Source organism: Sylvia atricapilla, chromosome 1 (assembly GCF_009819655.1).
Source record: "Sylvia atricapilla isolate bSylAtr1 chromosome 1, bSylAtr1.pri, whole genome shotgun sequence".
Classification (NCBI taxonomy): Eukaryota; Metazoa; Chordata; class Aves; order Passeriformes; family Sylviidae; genus Sylvia; species Sylvia atricapilla.
The window spans coordinates 54,007,558-54,029,773 of record NC_089140.1 but is presented as its reverse complement, the minus strand read 5'-3'; the positions used below and the strand labels follow the sequence as shown (position 1 = coordinate 54,029,773).

Genomic DNA, 22,216 nt, shown 5'->3' with positions numbered 1-22,216 from the left:
ATCAGCTTTTGTTATGCTTTGTAATACTACATAGCAATCAACTGAAAGAGGCGGGAAATTGTGTATAAATATGAAAAAATAAGGAAGTGATTAGATTATATGCAAATTGTTTAGATTCTGGTGGAAGTTTCTGTAATCTGCTAATAGCAGTAAGTACAGTTTAATTACTAATGCCAAAAAAGGAGGCTGAACATGGAAGGGAGGGAATCTTTCTACTTGTAACCACTTACAATTTTCTAAAAGCTATCCATATGGGTCCACTTGGTCTGGACTTATAGGCGAGTTGGTCTCTAGCCAGATACTCCATCTCCTTGAGCTTGCACCTCTCTATAGAGCTCTAATGTTCCCCTGAAGAGTATTTTTTTTTAACTCTCTAATTTAGATTTGGCAGTTGAAGCATGATTACGATTGAATGTTTTGGGAATGAGCAATAAATAAAGCTTTAAAACTTCCATTGTTTTGTCTCTCAGTTGCTGTGCTATGCAGTTGCATGAGCATCCATACGCTAATGTAATGTAAATCAGATTGAATTGCATCTGCTAAGGTCACGTTTTGGGTAAGATTTTTGTCCCTTTTTTTTTGTCCCCTCCCAAAATCTCCAACTATCCTCGTTCGTATCATAAACAGAGAAATATAAAGGAGGAGTACTTTATTTTATAAGCCAGTGTTCAAAAAGGAATTGGTTGAATGAAGGAGGTAGTTTGGCTAATTTGAACAACATACTTGTAATGAAACATGATTTCCCGACCCTGTTCCCTCCTCCAAATGAATACCATGTAATCCTCCTCTCTTCCTGCACCATGGTAACCTGTTGCTGGGCCTCTGCCTGTTCAATGTTTTTTATACATGTCAGATGGCTTTTTCAAGCTGTGCAACCCCAGTAAACCTCAGATACCATGCATTTTTGTCAAACCAGTCTAACAAGGCAAAAAGCTACTATCTTGTGGAAAACACAAGGTTGTCTTCAAGGTGGTAGTGTGCTCTCTACTCTTCTGTTGTGCTTTGAAGGCAGCAAAGGAGAGGATGTGGGGATTTTTTTGACTGTATGGAGTAAATGTAGTTGGGTCACAGCTCACACCCAATAACCTGATCCTGATACTGGGATTGTAACCATGACAGGAGTTTGCAGAGTATAGAGCTGAGAGAAATTGCATGTAGATCACTGTACAGGATGTTGACTTTGAATGTCTGCATGAAAAACTGGAAGTTTTGTGGTTCATTTTGTCTTGCGCTCTCTTGTGCAATGTAATTTTTTAATGTAGCTATCCAAAACCTGAAAAATGCTGGAATGACATTAAATCTGCAAAGCAATACACACAAGACAGTGTTCAACGAAAATAAGAACAAAAAAATGGGCATATGCAAAATAACTGATACTCTACCATATAATCTCTAAACGGTTTATCAGTAGATTCACCTGAAGAAACCCAGAAATACCCTTTAAAATGTAAAAAGTAATTTTATCTGATTCAGACTCAAGATCAAAACTGTAAACAACCAGCTTCCATTTTTATTATTCTCTGGAATACTTTAGGGTATTTATTCAACCCCCAAAAGGGAGTTAGGAATTGTTATTTTATGATTATTATTATTATTAAAAATTGGATTATGTTAGAAAATGTTTGGATTCTACAAAGTTTGTAAAATCATGCTGGAAATTTCATAATGTACTTTCTTGTAAAGCATCTGACCTTTTCTTCTTCTGGTTGTGCTTTAACAACCATTCTTACAGTATTCTGGGAATGACCTTTCTTGTTTTAATAGAGGCAGGAAATGCATCTAATTTCAAAGGCATAATGATTATATTTTTTGAAATTTCAGAAACAGTTCAAATTAAGATTTGACTGAGAATTCTTCTTTTTTTTTCCTTTCAGGACTCTAGTTCATTTGAAACACAGTCTGGAGTTGGAGCAAATTATGGCAGCATTATTACAAACTGTAATTTGTCCTGCAGTTCGCTAGGTCAAATACATGCTACTGTATTCCCTCATGCATTGTGCAGGCAAATGTAGCCTTCATCCTTCCAGCCTTTTCTATCTCTCAACAGATCCTACCCAAGGGCAGTGCATTCTTGATGCTTTGCTGTGTTTCTTTTTCAGCCAGCATTGCATGTGCTTTTGTAGTTTGATTGTGGCATCTCTTCTGCTTTTAGCCACTGTGAACCACAGAGTGTTCTGAGCCTCTTGAGGTTAATTGTATGTAGAGTTACAAACCCTGCTAGAGACTAAAACTGCTTTGAGTTAAAAACTTTGAATTTTTTTTCCCTTACAAAAATCCATTGGCAAAAGAAATGACAGTAAAACTTCATAAGTGTTTCTTTCTAGCATGCAATGTGGATGTGGATGCTTTTATTCTGAAAGGCAGCCATTTTGTGGTTTTCCTTTCAAAGGGACTAAGTGGAACAATATATAGATGTACTCTTTGAAGTAAGTAGAGGGAGCTACTGGTCAGTAACTGCTTTTGGGTATTTTGCAAATTGCTGAGCTTATTCCTCAAGCCCTAAGTCTTTAATAGCATATCGTGCTCCGTCTTTGTTCAGAAGAAATTTTAAATATTTCACTGTCATGGTATAGCTTTGACCTCAGATGGTGTTGCCACCTATTATGGGCTTGACACTTTTTTCATTAGTACAACCTACTGGTAGTGACCAAGTGGGTTGAGTGAAGGCTCCAGCTATGTCAGTGAAGGATATCTGGTCACTTACATGTCACAAAAGTGTGTTTAGTCTTAATTGCTGAAATAGTAGTGGTCAGGTGTAGGGCAGGAACACAACAAGATTGGTAAACGTGAAACATCTGATATGCTGTCACGTTGAATTGATATTTCCTTTATTTTAAGACTAAAGGAAAATGGTATCCCCTGTAATTTTATTGTCTTTGTGCTTGATTATATATTTAACAAAAGAATACCTCATTCTCCTAGTAGTTTCTACTGATTTTATATTCCTGTCTGTATGTGGAAGGACCTGTGATAAATCAAGAGACCAATTAGTTTTCACTTCGCGGTTTTAAAATTGCCTAGGAAAGATGGATTGATGGATATGGACAATCACTGTTGAACAGATGAGAAGAAAGAGCCACATATAAAAGTGATCCAAGGACTCAGAAAAGCTCCAGCTTTATTGTATAAACTCTGTGCACATAAATAATAAGCTTTATTATTGAAAGCCCCAAGCTGCTAGATGTCACACCTCAAGTCAATGTTAAAGATCCGATTTATCTATTTATGCTGTTTTGTGGCTTAAATATATATCTATATCTATTGCTCTCTGAAGAGTGAAGAATTTATGAAATAAATTTAGGGGTAAAATCTAGTCAATATTTTATTCAACACTATTCACTATTTTATTCAACACTATTCAGTAAGGGATGGAGTGCCAACAGTGGCCTTTTATTTAGTGGCACAGCAATACCAAGTGCAGCTTTGCTGGCAGGTGTGATACCACAGCTCATGCTATGTATGATATTAAAAACTAGAAAATGCCTTTTAAAAGATAAGGGGCTGGCCCTTCATGGTCATCTTAGCAACTGGATTTCAGAGGACTTGTTTCTGGTTAATACTGTATGCTGTACATATTTTGTAGGTGTTGTAAAATATGTTTATATGTGGTCCAGAAACTTTTGTTTCTGAAATTGCCTAGACCATTCCATCCAATTAATCTCATAAAATATTGATCATCTCTATATTATATAAGCCCTTTTCAGCTTTGACTTCACTTTGTTTTTGATAAATTACAGTAGGTGGTCAGAGTTTGCATGATAGGTGGTGGGTTAGGAGCTGAGAATGAAATACAATTCAAAACAAAGAGATTAAAGGGCAGAGTCAGGAAATTGGGGGAGAAGGTGTTCCTTGCAACCTTTGTTGGCTATTTTGTAAATATTTTGTCAATGTAATAAATATGGCTTCTATGGATTTAAGAGTGGGTCTTAAACCAGCATGTGCTTTTAGAGGAGAGGTAGATAGCATGAAATTTTAGCCTAAATTACTTGCAACTTGAGTAAATATGAGGTGACCTATAAAGGTAAAAGTTTCTGTCTTCTTTAAAGTGCTATGCTCTTGCCAGTTAACCAGATTTATACTGTTGGAAACTACAGCTGTTCTGTTCTATTACTTCCGCAGCAGAAGTATGTTTATTGTAATCATAGTTTCAGTTAAACTGAGATTGCTTTTTGATAATATTAATGCATAAAGGCGAATAATTTCCTTATTTTTAAAATAATAATAAAAAAATCTTAATTTTCCTTTCTGCCCCTTCTGTCCTGGAGGCAGGAGCAAAATAATTTAAAAATCTTTTATTTAAGTAGCAGAGAGACAGAACTTTGTTTATCTGCTTTTTTTAAAAGTTAATTTTGTAGGCATTATGGCTATATCCTCAAACTGTTCGTGTTTGCCTTTTCAGAATGTGATTATTGCTCATAAAAGCAGTTTTAATTGAATACTTATGTCATGAATGGCTTGTAGCATGCTTAAAACTACATGCCTCTATTTATATGACTATAGTTTATTTTTAGAGCTCCCTGTGTAACAATACTGGGAAATTACTAAGGATTTTTGCTATTCAGCTGGGTGATTTTAAAAGATATTGCTGTTATATAGTACTATTGGCATCAATGCTTAAGAATAAAAAATTAGGAAAATTATCCCTTCCCCCTTTCAAAAAAAGCCGCATCTAAAAAGGTCACAAAAGGAAACACACAATTTAAATGAATCTCCTTGCTGTATCTGAGATTAACTTGGACACAGATGGTTCAATTTATAGTTTGATCTGGTGTAATATATACATTTAACAAAATCCTGTTTTGTATTGCTTCTATAAACACTAACATCTGATAAAAGCATGCTGGCTTTTCTGCCATCATCTTGAAAAGCAGGAGTCTGACATTCAGAGACCTAAGGTAACTATTTTAGCCTTTGGCTGCAACTTTTCTTAGCCTTACCCCTGACTTTCAAAAGGCAAATTCATTTGTGGTTTTCTCAATTTAAGCTGCTGTGGATGATTATTAGGCTTTGTTCTTGCTGCATTTAAAGATGAAATGATTCAATGCTGTTCATTACAGCTCATTTCCGGGCCACACTGTAGGCATTAAATTTCTGAGATACTATCTGAGAAATCACTGACATTGTTCATATACCAAAACTAAAATTTTTACCCCTCTCTCCTGTTTGCCCGGCATTAGCCCACCTGTGTATAAAGGGAAATGGCTTTGGCATGATCAGTATCTTTATGGAAGATCATGAACAAGCAATTTTTGTTCTTTCTTTGTGGAAAGTTTCCCCTTTTTATGGAAATAACATTATCTAAAAAATTAATTTCTTCTTTGGGACCACAGATTTCACTCAGAGATCAGCTGATTTTTATATTCCATAGATGAAGTTTTGTCACTTCTGATTGTGTATTTCCTAGAAAATTCTGATCACAAGAAATGATATTAGCTTTACTTCGGAAAATAGTAAGTGTATACTGTACTATTTTCAGCCAGTTATCCTAAAGAAGGTGGGCACAATAACGAGAATACCTGACAGATACTCAGTGAATTCTGAGAATGTGGAGGATCATATCCAATGTCTTGAATTTATCTTCACAGTTTAGTTGGCACTGGTAATAAGGAGGTAAATAGCGCTTAGGTAATAAGGAGGTAAATACAAGGAGGTTTTTATGTGTTTATATGCCTGTGAACTGACTTCTGTTATTTCCAAAGTTGGAGGATTTAATTCTGCCCGCTTCTTAGTCTTTGTAGGTTGGTTCACTTTGGTAGCTATTACATGGGTAGTAAGTGCAGAATTGTTCTTATATTCCATTAGCTAAGTATGACCATGGCATTTATGAAGACTTGAACAAGAGTCATAGCTCTAAAGGGAAATGAAGGAAGCAACAAATGAGTAACTAATGAAAGAATTATAATGGACTTAACTCGAAGGTTAAAAACTTTAATCTGGAAGCGACATGGACTGATGTAATACCATGCTTGCTTAGATATACTTTGGAAGGGGGCAGAGTGTGGAGTAAAAGAAGGAAAAACATTTCTCATGCTTGGCAAAATGTAGAAGTATTACTTTTAGTGGTACTCCATTACATTTCTATGAGACTTCTGAGGTTCTGTGATGTGGGTTCCATCCTTGTATTGGCCAGTCACTTAACAGTTGGACTTGTGGGTCCCTTCAACTCAGAATATTCTGTGATTCCAGGACTTCACTGTCTGACCTCCTTTAAAACTCCACTTACATGATGACCCTTCTGAATTTCCCAGCCTCACAGAGGCAGGGCTAGTGCAGGCAGCAGCCTAGGCCCACTTAGTCCAAGGCTTTGAAGAAAGGTACATGTTGGTAGTTTGCAATGCTGCGTGGAAGGCTTGGAATTAGTCCATCTGTTCACCTTCCTCATCTATTTGCTCTGTCTAAGTCCAGATCCAACTGTGCACATGCACAACTGGTGTGGTTGGTCCAGGTCCTGCATGTGAAGAGCTCGATTAACAGATGTGCAGACAGCCATCAGCATGCCCAGCAAGCTGACCATGAGGAGGAAGGACATTGGAAGCTAAGGCTGGAGAAGATGGTCTAAGAAGTTCTAGGAGAGAATTTATTTTTTTATTAATAAATTTTGCTGATTTTTCTGTGTAGCCCTTGAAAAATGAGGGTGGCCTTATATCTGAAGTCATCTTATATTTGAACTTGCCTTATATTTGGGTTGGTGTGGTCGTTCTGGCTAGATCCATGAGAATGGCCAGAATCTATATGGATAAACCACAATGAGGTGGAGAAGAAAGCATGTGAAATTTGTTTTGGCAGAAACTGGTTAATTACCTCTTTTTAGCATTACACAAGACCTTAGCTTGGCTAACTTGCTGTGTTTGTTAAATACGTAACTTCCCAGGAGTAATTCTGGATGAAATGTCTTAGTATTGTTTAACTCATTTTTTCATAGTGAAAGTACAAAAATTGTGCAATTGCATATATTGGACTGAAGAAATATATAAGTTTGCATTTTCCCATGAAATTCTCTTTTCCAGAAAGAGGAAAATCTACAGATAGGATTATAGGTTTTAGGCCCTATACTGAGGGAAATGGAACTGATTTTGTTGTCACGCCCCGTCACTCCCAAAACTGGAACACAGCAAAAGCTGAGAGTGATATATTTATGATAATGTTTTATAAACATTGATGTAACAAGACAACAAATTAAGGCCAGTTGGAGGTTGGGATTTTTCCTTTTTTTCCCCTTTTCTTTCTGGGAATTTTCTCCCATTTGTTGCTAATAGATGGGAATGACTGATTGTGGTAGTTTAGCCTGAAAGTGTAGGGCTTTTTTTTTTTTTTTTTTCCTAGGGAAGTTGTAGCATGGATTGGCAGTTTGGCTGATGAATAAGAGTGTTGTATATGCCTCTGGAGACCCAGTCTTAAATCAAAACCCCAAGTGACCCAGTCCTTTTTCCTTTTCCAGTTGGCAAGGAGATAACATCACCTTGTAAGTCAGAAGTCCGAACTGGGCCCCCCAGGGCCGGCCCTGTCCCCTCTCTCCCTGGGCAGTGTCCCCTCTCTTCCCCCAGCACTGTCCCCTCTCTCCCCCAGCAGTGTCCCCTCTCTTCCTTGGCTCCTGCAATGGGGAGAGGAGGATTGCAGATCAGCAGTGCTGGCCCTGCACTAGGGGCCACAGTGGCCGTGCTCTTGGCTTGGCTGCCAGAGCCTCTCCTCTGAGGGGGGAGAGACTTTTGAGAACTTTTCTCCAGAACTCCAGGGAGCTGATCCAAGTTTAAGTTGCTTTAGATCTGACTGAGGTGGAGGAGGGTCATCCATCAGTGTTCCTGAGCATGCTTCCCTCCATCCCATCCCATCCCCATTACCTGCCTGGGCTTGAAGTTCTGGGAGTCAGCTGGAGAGGAGAAAAAAAAGACTCTGTGCAAAAACATTAACCCTTTTCCCTCCTCCATGGAAGACAGAGTGATTTGAAATGTAGAGAGACAGCATTGAGATAAAGTCAGTGAAAGAACTGAGAAAGACTGTTGGAAGATGGGATGGAGGAAGTGGACATTTTTGACTGGACTTCTTTAGATGTGAATTATGGAGAAATGAACTATTTTTGTAATATCATAATGCTGCTTGCAGGAATGCAAGTTCAAGCCAAAGGGTTGTGTGTATTGATATACATGAGATTTAATTGAGAATTTTGAATAGAATATGTCCCCGGCTCCTGGGAAAGAATAAGGAGGTCTCTATTTCTTTTGAGATAGCGGCGATTTTAGAGATAGAAGAGAATCCTTGTTTTGTACTAGAAAAGCATTCTTAAAATGATACCCCAAACATGTGGAGGCCCATAAACAGCTTGGGAAACTGTTATATGTGTAGGACAACACAGAATCTGCAAAATTACGTGCGGTTGCAGATTTGTGACATTGAGACCCACCAGACGTTTTCGTGTGGCATGTTCTCCATAACTCTAGAGAGGCTCCTCTCCCAAAGTGATGTAGGATTGTGTTTAAATGGTGGCAACTGACTGAAAATCATAGTTTTCTCTCTGTGTTGAGTGGGAAAGTGAACAGTTTGGAGTAGGGGAGAAGGTGTTTGAATGTCTCATTTTTTTCTTTTTTTTCTCTTTCCTTAGTGTATGTTAATAAAATCTATATGTTTTTACTTTTTTTTGTGCCTGTTTTGCCCTTTTCTCCCAAAATCTTATCTCCCAGTTTGGCGGATGTGAAACCATCACACTTGATACTTAAGAGACAAAGGATGTGGCTGGGGGAAGGGTGCAGTTGAGTGCCATCCCAGCTGGGGGGCTTTTGCTTGTGAAGTACAGAGATAACTGTGAGATTTTGGCTAGGGTGGTCAGGAGGATGGGCTCAGTTCCTCGCTCTCTCTCGCTCAGTACCAGAGAGAAGTGGTCGAATTGCTGCGACTGCAGGGAGATTTCACCACCACCATGGAGTCCAGCCCTTTTTACTGCTTCTCCTACAGTGAGTGAGGCTTTACTCTTAAGAGCAACCATTGAACTGGGGCCTTTTTTTTTCAACACCTGATCTCATTGGAAAGGACCTTCCCCCTCTACTCTGGTGCTGCAGGGGAAAACCCAGGACCCCAATCCCTTCCCCTCCTTTTACAAGTGAGCATCTCCTGGCTGTTTGGGGAAGCCCAGCTGCTGCTGCCCAGCCCCGCTCTTTTCTGCTGCTGCTTTGGGCTTTTTGGCTACACTTTTAAGTCAACACCTTGTGTCCTCCCAGATACCCCATGCCTCCTGCTATGGCTTTGTTTGCCATGCTGGGGGCTGCTCACCTGTGCCGTTCAGGCCTGCTGCTCCAAGGTTCCTGCGACAGCCCATATTGCCATCTAGAGGGGTACTGGGATGAGCTGCCCCCAGTGAGTTTGTAAAGGACGCCCCTTTCTATCTATTCCCCCAGCAGTGCGGCCATTAACCAGTGGAGAGGCAGCTGTGCTCTCACCACAGCGCCCCCTGCAGCCGTGGGGGACTCACCGCACCTGCCCTGCCCGGCCAGGAGCCACCAGCGCCCCTGCTGGCTGTGACCGTAACTGCACCAAAGGGGAAAGTGCCTGCAGCCGAGGGAAGGCTGTCACTGGGTTTCTGCTTCTGTTTGTTGCTGCCATTGTGGTTGTTTATCTTGTTACATATATACCAGTAAAGAGCTGTTACTCCTTTTCTGATATTATATACACATTTCCGGTATTATATTATTATATATATATTCCGAAACATGGCGCCTAAAACCTCCATAATTTCAGAGTAGAAAGTTGTAGTAATTTGGAGGGATAGGGTTCATATTTTCTATTCCAAGGGAGGTCCCATTCCAAGGGAGGTTCCCCCCTTCCTTGGCAGACATTGTCTTTCAAACCAAAACAAGGCCCTCTTCAGTGTCTTAAACACAAACACATTACTTGGTGCAAATAGCCCACATATTCTTCTAACTGCAGCAGCTGTTGTTAGGTATACTTTATTAATGTCTCTTCGTGTATGAGTTAGATGACTGAAATACGTGTATTAAGGTTCATGGCAGTATTTTCTGACTGTGAAAAGTCTTTAATGGGGGAAGAACATGATTCTGAGCAGTCAAATGGGTTAAAAGTGTATATGGAAAACCTTGAACATATAGGAGATTATAGCCTTAAAAATTTGCCAGTTTTCTTCCTATTAATATATTGTATAGTTTAACTTTGACACACAGTGGACTTAAGTAGGTTCAAGGTCTATTCTTCTTTCCAAATATAGGAATAAATCAATGAAGGCATCAAAATAATTTAAAGAAAGCTAGATGGTACAAGGGGAAATTACGGCAATCCTCTGCCTCAACATACTGTTCTAGAGGTAGTTTACAAAAATCCTTCAGTCAGCTCAGTTAATTTTTTAATGATGTCTGTTAAAAATAGAGATGTACTTGTGAGTAAAAAAAAACCTAGAAAAATTGGTTTTGAAGTAGTAGGCTTTTAGAGCTAGAGAGTGTAATTAAGAGGTTATCAGAAAGTAATTTATTAGTGATTCAATTTAAAAGACATAACTAGTATATAATTCCTCCAGCCTGTTTTGTTACCATAGCTGTGTTGAGGAACCAAAGAGCTGTACCTTATGTCATGAATTTTTGTGGTATAAAGGAAAGTATTGGGTGGTAAAATTTTCAATTTCCGGGTCTATGACAGACAAGTGTTTTTCTGTTATTTTTCTAATGTACTTCTCCACCGTCTCCCCTTCCCCCCCCACTACCCATTGCACTTTGTACCTGTAAAACTTATACTTTGAATATGATTTTTACAAGCAGAAGATGATGAAGAAAGCTGTGCTACTAGTCAGCATCGTAAAACTTTCAGCATTACCTTTTATAGTAAGTACAAGTTCAAGTAGATGGGTAGTGTTGTATGTATTGTACACAGGCATCAATTATCAATCCATTGCTATCTTGCTATAAAGCTGACCAGCTTTCGCCTAGATTATGCATTATTTACTGAGATTTTTTTTAAAAAACATGCTCTATGCGTTATGAAGAATTTTCAGTAAAACTGAATGCAGTGATACAAGCACAGAATTCCTTGTACAAATGAACAAATTGTTTTGGCTATACTCCCTCTTGGTTGCAAATGTAAAGGTAATGAATGGTCACTATAGTCTATTTCCCATCTGGTTTTAACAGTCTGTTTCTTTTTTATTTTCTAAAATGGGCCTCTATTTAGCAAGTTTTTACTTTGGTAATTGATGAAGCACTATCATTTTCTAGTATACACCCATGGAACTTTTTGGATTGTTATTATGCCGCCATACTTTGGACAGCATCTTGAATCAAAGCCAAAGATAGCTTTGAATCATTTGGTATCAAGGTACTAATGAGCTCTGCAGACATTTCAAATACAGTTTTTCCATTTTCAACCAGGTGTGGCTTAATCCACTCTATTTTTCCCATAAGCAATATGATGTCCAATATATAAGGTTTTCCTCATATTCCAAAAAATGTTTCCAAAAGGCTAAAATTATGGTTTTTGAAACACAGAAGAGACTTTGCTGACTTCTCTTTTCCTAATGTTCAATTCCTGTCCATTTCCACCCTGAAATTTGATGGCCTGAGAATATATTTTCCTGAAAATCTCAAATCATGAACTATACTAGTTTGTAATTCTGTTTTATGTATATGCTTACTACCCTTAAAAATTGTTTATGAATCAAAGTAACAAAGCTATTCCTAGAAGGTTTACTACTCAAGGGTAATTTTTCTAAATTCTAGCTGCTACTGAAAACAAATTACATTTGGATACCAAGGAAAGAAAATACGGGTTTAATACCAGATGGAAAGCAGTGAAGTGACTGTAGATGAATTTATCAGGAATTAATTCCTCTTGCTTGATGTGCATGTAGCACATTAAAAAGGTCTTGAATAAATCTTGATAGTATTTGCTTCTGCTTCTTAAGAGAATGTGTACATGGTATGCTGTTGATTTGTTTGCAGCCAACTGTGAACTTTGTCTGCTAACATTTCTTTGCAGATATCACAAGAGTTCTGTTCTTTTCCCCAGCAACAGGAAAAAGGGTGTGAGCTTCTGCCTCAAAATACTTTTGACTCATTCCAAGAAACATTATTTTGTCTGCCCCAATTGCCAGAAAGTGTTGGCGCTGCCATTTATAGCAGTTAGCAAGTTTTTTTCAAAATTGGTAGATAGTCAGTATCTTATATTAGTTCAGCATGCCCTTTATAGCCTGTTTGTTTTCATCAGAAAATATTCAAACTAGAGGTTTGCTTCCCTAAGATGTCACCCAAACTCATTCTATGTTTTTATTTCCCTTGTGGCAATTGTATGACATTCATCATGATAATTGGTCCAAAGGTGATGAAATTTGGGATTCAATTTTTCTCTTGATAAAGTCCATAGGTTTTGCTTCAGATCAGAAGGGCCTCCATGTGTCCTCTTCATATAAACAGATAATCCCACAAAGTACCCACATCTGCTAAAAATACCTCATTGAAGCAATCAAGACAACAAATCCTTTGATAATGTAGTAAAGAGGATGGCTGTCCCATGGATATTTCCTTGCACATGTTTCCTTAAGCACAGTAATTTGAAAGATTAAATGTAGCAGAGAAATTTCTTTCATTCCTTTACTACTAGCCAAGGTGGCTATAGGTGTCTAAGGACCTCCATATACCAAGAAATATATTTTTTTTAATCAACTATCTGTCTTGAATGAGAGGAATTCCCACCCAAAGGAAAACAAACTCACATCATGATTATTTGTGTTACTGCCATCATGCATGGGGTTTTTCCCATTGATAAAAGGTACACATATTGGAATGCAAGGTGACATATTTTTCTATCTTTCTGGTTCCTACTGTCACTGATAACAGAATAGCATGCTGTTTCTTTGGGTTTGGTTTTGTTTGGTTAACAGAAGCACAAGAAATTAACCACAAAATCTAAAAAGGGAAGTTTAAATGTACTTTTAATAGGAGCAGATCTGTAATAAAACGAGTAAAACCCAGTGTTTAAGCTTTATAGAAATAATTTAATGACCAGCTGCAGCAATAAACACCTTTCCATTTTGATTGGGTCTTAACTCCTCCATCCAGTGATTAATTGCTCCTTGAAAGACAAACACATTACATTATACCTTAAGTGTAACATCCTGTTTTAAAGATTCCACTAGTGCAGTTTAAATGTTTTTGATCCTGTTCAGACTTTAAAAGAATATTTTGAGAATCCTCAATTTATTATTACCTGTTTCATATAATCATGACCAAGGCAATAACTGGCCAGTATTTTGTTTCTCATATACAACTTTTGTATCCCTCTTAGACAGAGAGTAATATTGTGGTGACACAACTTTTTTTTTTTTTTGAAACACCATGGAAACTAGAGGATGGAGATTGCATTATTTAAATTATGGGGAAAATTAGAAGTTCTTGATTGAGTTATGTTACTGGCTCCTATGTGGTATGGAGCATGCACTATTATTAAAGTCGTACTCATTACAGATAACAAAACAACCACTAACACAGTGATTTAAAAATATTTTGGATATCAGCTATAATTTAGCTGATGATTTGGGAGGGAAATAATGATAGTCAAATCTCTAATTTATCTACTCCTTTTCTTACACAGTTAGGCTTCCTTTCATGAGGAAGCATGAAAAAGAGACTGTGTGACACTAACAGCAAGAAATCTGGAGTACAATTGCTACAGCAAAGGTTGTATCTGTATCAGAAACAAGAACTTCATTTGGGTTTGTTTTGAATGGCATTTTATTTCATTTCATGTTGCCACCTCTATTTAAGAGCATTACCTTGAATTCCATTATAGAATCACTGAAGGGTTGATGTTGAAATGGACCTTTTGAGGTCCTCTGGTTCAATCCCTGTGCTAAAGAAGGGTCACCTAAAGTCAGTTTCCCTGCATAATGTCTTGGTGGATTTGAATATATCCATCAGAGGTGGCAGATTCCACATCCTGTTTCAATGCTTGCTCACTGTCACAGTAAAAAAGTGTTTCTTGATGTTCAGACAACACCTCCTCTTTGTACCTGTTGTCTCTTTTCTCTCACAATGCACCACTGAAAAGAGCCCATCGTTCTCTTCTTTACACCCTTCCATCAGGGATTTGTATCCATTGATAACATTCAACCCTGATATGACTTCTATGCTGACTAAACAATTGCAGCACTCTCAGCCTTTTTTCATATGAGGGGTTCTCCAGAACCTTGATCATCAAAGTGGTCCTTTGGTGGACCTGGTCTCAAATAGCTCCAAATAATTATTTTTTTTTTAAATTTTATTTTATACTAGGACATTTATTCTGGGATATGTCTTTTATGAAAAATCAGCTGAATCTGGCAATTATTCCTTTAATGATTTCTCTGATGAGCTCATCCAGAGAAACAATTGATTCTTGAGTGAGAATGAGTAGAGGCAAGTCTGGGGGTCATTTCTTCCTTTTAATTTCCTAGTATGTTATCATAACATGGGTTATGGGTTGGAAGGGACCTTAAAGATCAGCTAATTACAACCCCTCACTGTGCACAGGCATACCTTGCACTAGACCAACTTGATCTGAGCTCCAGTCAGCCTGGTCTTGAACACCTCCCGGGATGAGCCATCCACAACTTCTCTGGGCAGCCTGTTTCAGTGCCTCCCCACCCTCACAGTAAAGAACTTTTTCCTAGTATCTAACATAAGCCTACTCTCAGTTTTAAGCTATTCTTTCTTGTTCTGTCACTATATGCTCTTATAAAAAGTTCTTCTCTGTCTTTTTTGTAGGTACTGGAAGGCAGCATTTATATCACCCAGAAGTTGCCTTAACTTCTCTAGGCTGAACAAACCAAATTCTCTCAGACTTTCTTTGTAGGAGGAGTGCTCCAATCCTCTGATTGTCTTAGTGATCCTCTTCTGGACTTGCTCCAACAGGTCAATGTCCTTCCTGTGCTGAGGTCCCCAGAGCTGGACCCAGTACTCTAGGTGGGGTCTCACCAGAGAGGAGCAGAGGGACAGAATCCCCTCCCTTGCCCTGCTGCCCACTCTGCTTTGGATGAAGCCCAGGACACATTTGTCTCTCTGGGCTGTGAGTGCCCATGGCTGGGTCATGTCCAACCTCTCATCCACCAGCACCCCCAGGTCCTTCTCCCCAAGGCTGCTCTCGATCTGTTCATCCCCCAGCCTGTGCTGATACTGGGGGTTGCCCCAACCCAGGCACAGAACCTTGCATTTGGTGTTATTGTGCCCCATGGGGTTCCCATGTGCCCACTTGCTGAGGCTGCCCAGATCCCAGTGGATGGCATCCCATACTTCAGGTGTGCAACTGCACCACTCAGCTTGGTGTTGTTGGCAAGTTTCCTGAGAGCATACTCGATCCCTTTCTCTGTGTCATTAATGAAGATATTAAATAACACTGGTCCCAGTACCACCCTGGATGGACACCACTGGTCACTGACATCCACTGGGACTGTGAGCCATTGACAACTACCCTCTGGGTGTGACTGTTTCAAGTAAGTGACATGTCAATCATTAATGCACATTCCTTTGCTAAGCCAGTAGTCTGCTTGCTTGCTTGCTTGCTTGCTTGCTTGCTTGCTTGCTGGATTTTCTGGTATGCACCCCAGAACCCAGAGTGAGTGGAACTTGAAAAACCTGTTTATGAACTCAGACAAGTGAGGTGCTATTATCAAGGTCTGTAGCAGCTGGCTGACAGCATCCTGCTAGAAGCAAAAGCTACCACTCTTATAGACTAAGATCTCTATAGAAATCTAGAGCTTAAGGGTAGTGTTTAGTAACCATCCAGTTAAAAAACAGATATAGTCACTTCAGCCACTGGGAGAAATAGGTTAGGTTGAGATAAATTTTTCTATTCATTTCATGATCTAGAAGGAAAGACTTGACTAATCTAATTTAAATTGCAGCTAGGTGAAATTAACCATTAAGTCTTGTGGGTGTAGTAAAAGTAATGTAAAGTAAAAATCAGATTCTTTATGCCTTGATGTATAAGATTTTTAGAGCCAAAATCAAACCTTAGGTTGAATAATCTTTATGATTGGGCTTTAGAAATTGTTGTAAATTTATAGTTGTTAACCTACTAACATAGGTATTGCGATTTGTCTGCTTTAACCAGAAGCACCACTTTGGCCATGCAAACATGAATCGAGATGTTTAATTAGACTGTTCATTTAGGTATTCAGATAGGAAAACCTCAATCAAGCATTTAAAGGATGTTAAAGACAATGGGTTAAACTGTTTCTTGTCGTTCTTTTGTACTTGGTAACAAATCTTTCTGCATTTGAGTCGAGTACAATAGTGAACTACTCAGCTTTAGTACTTCTCAAGGGAATAGCTGTCAGATATTTTGCTACTTCTTAAAAGCACAAACTCCTGGTTGTTAACAGCTGTTTATTGGTTCCCATCACAAATGCCACATTATTAGGAGTTTCTGAAAAGGCGAGCAACCTGAAACTTTTGAATATAACAGTGGAAAAGTGTGTTTAAATATGCGTACAAGAAGATGGAAAACAACCACAAATACAATAAAAGTGATAAAAAATTCAATAGAAAAATATTTGAAGTCAAACAAAAATAATTTAGTCAGAAACAGGTAAAAAAAATCTATTCCTTCAAACTTTCTAGTTTTTGGTAGAGGCTTGTTTAAATACTATTTAGATAAAAATTTTGCACATGATTTGGTGGATGAAATAGGAAAAGATGGTATCTTTTTGTGGTGATGAGTACAGATATTATTTTAAACTTGTGTCTTCCATTACTTATGTGATAGTTTGTAGGTATCTTTATTTGTACTTCTCTATTTTCCATGGAGATCAAAACAGTAAAACCAATCTAAAACTGTATATGTGTGATCTTATCATATTATGAACTTAATAAACTAAATCCATGTAGTTAGAGATCAGCAAGACCTTATGTGTGGCAAGTGGGACTCCATGTGTTTTATCCTCTAATCACCTAATTTAGCTCTTGGTGTTCTAGGTGTGAAAGTGTGTCTATGCAGACAGCATAATTGATTAAGAAACCAATTCACTGAGTTTTGATATACATTTGTATTACAAGCACAAATGATCCTGTGGGACACATTATCCTCTGTCAAAGCAGGGTTAAAATAGGTTTTTCATGCTCAGTTTTCATCATGTTATGTGTTAGATCCTGGACCTTTAGGATTATGTCTTGTTTTCAGACTTTTACTTGAAAGTGTTATTTCAGTCTGATTTTTTTATAACTTTGCCATTTCAACTGAGTTATCATGCAAAAAATCAGCTAGTTTCAAATTAAAAAAAAAAAGTGAGGTCTATGTTAGAATTTCAACAATTACAGAGAAGACTATAGATTTAAGATATGTTCACTTTTACATATACCATAAGTATTTTGATCCTCCTTATTATTCTTTTCTTGGGTGCTAATCATTTTTCCACCTTATATATTTTGTACAGGGTAGTAAGGACAATATACCATTGATAAAGTGTTTTTTAAATTCAAATATTTCAGTAGTTCTCATTACTATAGATGTGCCTGAACTTGTATCCATTGATTATTCCTGCACAAAGTCATGGTGGAATCACCCATTTAATAGTATACAGTGAGACCAGTGCAAAAACAGTTGCAGCTTTTGAACTGATATGGAAAAACTGCTAAAAAATGCTAATCACATCAAGAATTCTTTTAAATAGTGCACAGAGGAGTTGAAAATATAAATTGGCAACAATCAATTTAGAGAACTTTCAGGGTAACTTCTATTTGTCCATTTTAATATCAGCTGCCACAGTGTATAGTGTGACAGGGCTCCATGTGAGCAAGCTTGTCTGCTGCCCTGTCCCCTGAGGCTTTTCTGGGAATCCTCAGGAAGCCAGGAGGAAAAAAATGGATCATATAATCTTGCACTTCCCAACTTCTGGGGAAGTGAGGGCAGAAAAACAACCCTACAAATGTCTGAAGGTTTCTGACTTTGTCCAGGACTGTGAGTGTCCTTTTTCCTCTACTATTTATTTACATTCAGTAAAACTCAAATGCAGCTTAGGAAGTGGGCCAGTTACTGCTGTATTGAAGAACATTATTAGTCCATCTGATGGTTTGGAGGCAGACAACACCCTCTCCTTCACTCCCTCTGTAATGCACCTGGCCAGTTGTGCAATGCTACCCAATGAACAGCTGCTAACAATGAGGAAATTGTGCTCATAAGAAGTAGCACAGGATCTGATGGTTATTAACCAAGGAAAAATTGAAGCACTAGGGACTTGTTTCTTGCCAGGATTTTTTTCTTCCCCAATTGAAAAAGTTGACTCTGTGTTGAATTAAACACTTTTTATCTTCTCTGTTTATGACTTCATAGAACTGGTTTCTTTAGAGGTACTCAATTTCCCCATCATTTCCTCCTCCCCTTCTCCTTTGCCCTCTCCTGCTCCCTCCTTCATAATCCATCTGGGAGGATTAAGGATTTTACAACTGAAAAATATCTGTGCTTTGGGATAGCTATTTATAGAATGATGGGTAACTTTTCCTAGCAGTAATGTTTGTCTGCATTAATGTTACCCATATATGTGTTGATGAGTATGTGGATGAGAATTAGCACTTGGAGTCCATTTTACAGAGAGTATGTGTATGTACCAAGTATCTCACATAGCCTCTCAAGACATTCCCATTCACTGAGTGGGAAACTCAAAAAACAAGAAACAAAAAATCAGAAAACCCAGAACAAAACCAAAATAGAGAGGCAAGACTTAAGGCACTATTGAAGTTTAGCTAATGACATAAAATTCCATCTATGAAGGGAAGTCAGTTCTTTGGGCTAGAGAAAATTAACAGAAACTTCTAAACTCTGATGTTGTTCTAATTTGAGAGAGTCTGCTATTCTTCACAACCTGCATTAGGCATATGCCTCTGGAAGAGCAGTCAAAAGAATCACTATAAATAGTGAACATGATGAATAATTTTCTCTGATATCTATGAAATTTGAAATTTTACATTGAGTCATGTCTTCAGTCTGGTAGAGTCCTTTAAATATTAAAAAATTAAATTCAGAGTGGCTAGGCAGGTGTTTTGGAAGTAACTAGCAGTATTTTTACTACTTTATGTGAAAGTTTCTGTTTTTTTTTTTCCTTTAACAGTTTCAATTGATTTAGATGCTATCAACTATCAAGAGACATATAGCAAACACTATTAATTTATAAACTCATAATTTTAGTACCTATTTTCTCTATAGGCCTTCCTGTTTCATATGAAAATGATCCATCTGGAATACTCTGTCACAGTTTTATTTTTCACACTGAAGTAATTCTTACCAACTAACTACACTTCTATACTGGCATAAGAAAGTTAAAACTCTTTCTGGATTGATAGCAAGTCTGTTATAATACAAACAAACTTGTATGCTGCTCTGTATGGAAATATGCAAAAAGAGATCATCTTATAAAATCTGTTATAGCTGAAAGAGTTTCCAGGAATGGACAGAAAACAAGTGATCAGTAGCAGGCATGTTTCACTATCTATTTGGCAATGGTCATGGTAAAAAAATACAAACAACCCTACTAGAATCACTTTAATTACAGCTTAGATTTTCAATTCTTCATCTTGAAATAGCCAACATACCCCATCCAACAAAAAGCCACAAAAAACCGACAAAAAACCCCAGTGAAGTTACATCTCACCTCTTTCAACAATGGGAAAGAAAGGAGAGTACTTTTCATGTTCTGAAGCTAATGGATGAGGCACCATTGAATGGATGTCAAGCATATGGGCAGCGTTTTCCTGAAGATCTTGATGCTGTGCTTACAGGCTGAATTTCAGTGAATTTGCTTGTTCTTGTGACTTGTGAACCTGAACATAGCCAGTCCTGAAATAACTGTGAACTCTTTACTTGGAAATTTGCACTGAGTGTGACATTTTTAGTCATAATAATGGCTGCTAGTTCACAATATCTGAAAGTGTTCCTTACAAAAAGCAGACTTCCTTGGAATACCTCCAGATGCCTTTGGAATTTCTGATCGGATCAGCAGAATCCATGAGTATCTTGCTGTGACCAAGGAAGCAAGAAAACCTGAAATCAAGCATCCAAAGCCTTTCTCTGTTGACGTGATTTACGCCAGTCACAGAGAAAGCATTTGAAGCCTTGAGGAAGTTCTGGCTCACCACATAGTTGATGAAAAGTAATGATACCATCTGGTCTTCATAATAACTGAAATCATCTATGCCAGCTTCAGAGAAGACAACATTCCATCATTCCTAAGCATGCCTAGCTAATTTTGGAGAAGTGTACATTCCATGCCAATGCCCTCATAAATTGTGCCTGTGCTTTTTCCTATTTCATCTCATGGTTTGTCTCTTTGTTTTAGCAAGATTGCAGAGTAGTTGATGGGAACTCACTCTCTGTAGTATCTGGATTCTCTTAGAACATGTATACCATGAGGTGAAAGAAATTATGTAAGCTCCAACTGAAATAACAAATGTGAGCTTGTTATTTGTGTCACTTCAGTGCTTGACAGTGTATGTGCCTATGCAAAGTCAAAATACAATGTAAATTCACTCTTCTAGGAGGTATAACATAGCATTTCAAAGGCAGTGCCCTTTACCTCACCTGGATATTTTTACTCCTCTTTATGATCCAGGACTTCGAAGAAAAATTGAACTCCACAGAAGTGATGCTGTACAATTCAAGTTTGCAGTGGGACTTAAATGCAATGTATTTTCCTTAAAATATTATTTATTAATGTTAATATGTTTGAATTTTAATTATTTCAAGATATGGAATTCCAGACTACATTATTCTTTTTGTTCTAATGATGCATGCTTTGCCTAACTCCACTGAAATGGGTAGAAATACTTTGGAATTCTTCAGTCAGAATCCAGTCTGCAAATACCACTAGCTGACAATGTAAATGCAGCTGTTATTTTTATCTGCATTCTGATATAGATAGATAGATAGATATAGATTTGGGTTTTTTTTCCCAACAATATTTTGCTTACCAAAAACTGGAAGAGGCTTTTTTTTTTTTTTTTCTGTCACGGCAGAGCAAAACACATTTGAAGAAAAAGGGAGAAAATTACTATAAAAGACTTTAGCAGAACTGATTTTTGGTTTTGCAAACAAACCACTTGTCAATGCATGACATGGTCAGCGTCCATGCTGAAGGATTAATCTCAAGATTGTAATTCTGTGATAAATGTATGTCAATTTCCAAGGTTTCCTGCATGGAGAATGGAAATAATTGGGCCTTATCAATAGCTAGTCCTCTCTTTGCATAAGTCATGATTTTTGTGTTAATGTGGTGTTTTTCAAACAGGAATCATTATTTTGTGTTGAGTGTTCCTACTTAAAATTTTTATACTTTGTGGTTCATTCGTATTTCTTTTAAGATTCTGTACTAGCCTTTCTGATCCTAATCTCCTCAAGGACTCTTGTTAAGTATGTATTCGGGTTGGGCATATTTTATTTTACCTTATAGAGGCACTTTTACATATGCAAACTCACAAGCCATTGTTACTCATGCAGTTAGACCCATTGAAGTAAAGAAGAACATTTATCTGAATAGAGGCATGCAAAACGAACTCCCAAACATTCGAAGGTATGAAATTTAATCTTGTTAGCACAAATCTGGTTTGAGACTGTATGAGAGAACCTGCATGCATCTGTTTAATCCCTGGGGTTTTTACATCAGTTCTCTGAATTAAGTTAATATGATCCATACTTTCTTCCCCGCCCCACCCCCCTGTCTTTTGAATCATGGGAAAGTTTAAGATTTTACTTGTGATAAATTTAAAAGATCAATCCACAGCAAGTCTTCTGAATGAAGTTTATTGTACTGTATATTTCAGAACATAAATAGCAACAATAAACAAATCAATGAAAAGAAAGTAATACAAACAAATCTATTCAGGCATCAGGAAAATAAACAAACCTAATCAAGTATCATTGTTAAAAGCACATGATGACTTGGTCTCTTTAAGAAATTGATGATTTTCAAAAAGTGAGAACAAGTCAGGCAGGCTGGGAACCTGATAAGACATGCCATCTCTTACTTCCTTTGTCTTCCTGACTGTTACATCTCATTAAGAATTGTTTTTAATACCAAGAAGTTTCAGACTTTTAGCTGTGCAGTCTGTTGACTTCAGAATTTCTTTAACGATGTATGCTTGGTTGTCGTTTGTGTATGTATTTAATCCCAGATTGCAAGGCTACAAAATTCCTCTTGCAGTGAGGCAGTTGAGATGCCTCCCAATGTGTACTGGTGGCATCTCACACACAAACTGTCAAGAGAACC

The 22,216-nt window shown here is 37.7% G+C and overlaps 1 protein-coding gene across 4 annotated transcripts in view; it reads left to right on the top strand.

Annotated features, from left to right (window-relative positions):
• SUGCT (succinyl-CoA:glutarate-CoA transferase) overlaps window positions 1-22,216 on the top strand; it is a 315,880-nt gene that overhangs the window by 158,592 nt on the left and 135,072 nt on the right. The window contains exon 13 of one of the 4 annotated variants that reach the window (XM_066323080.1): window positions 21,448-21,514. The exons of the other annotated variants lie outside the window; for them this stretch is intronic. Coding sequence (XP_066179177.1) covers window positions 21,448-21,465 — 18 coding nt within the window. The 3' untranslated portion in view covers window positions 21,466-21,514. Of the gene's footprint in view, window positions 1-21,447; window positions 21,515-22,216 lie in introns of those variants that run through there. 4 annotated transcript variants of the gene reach the window in all.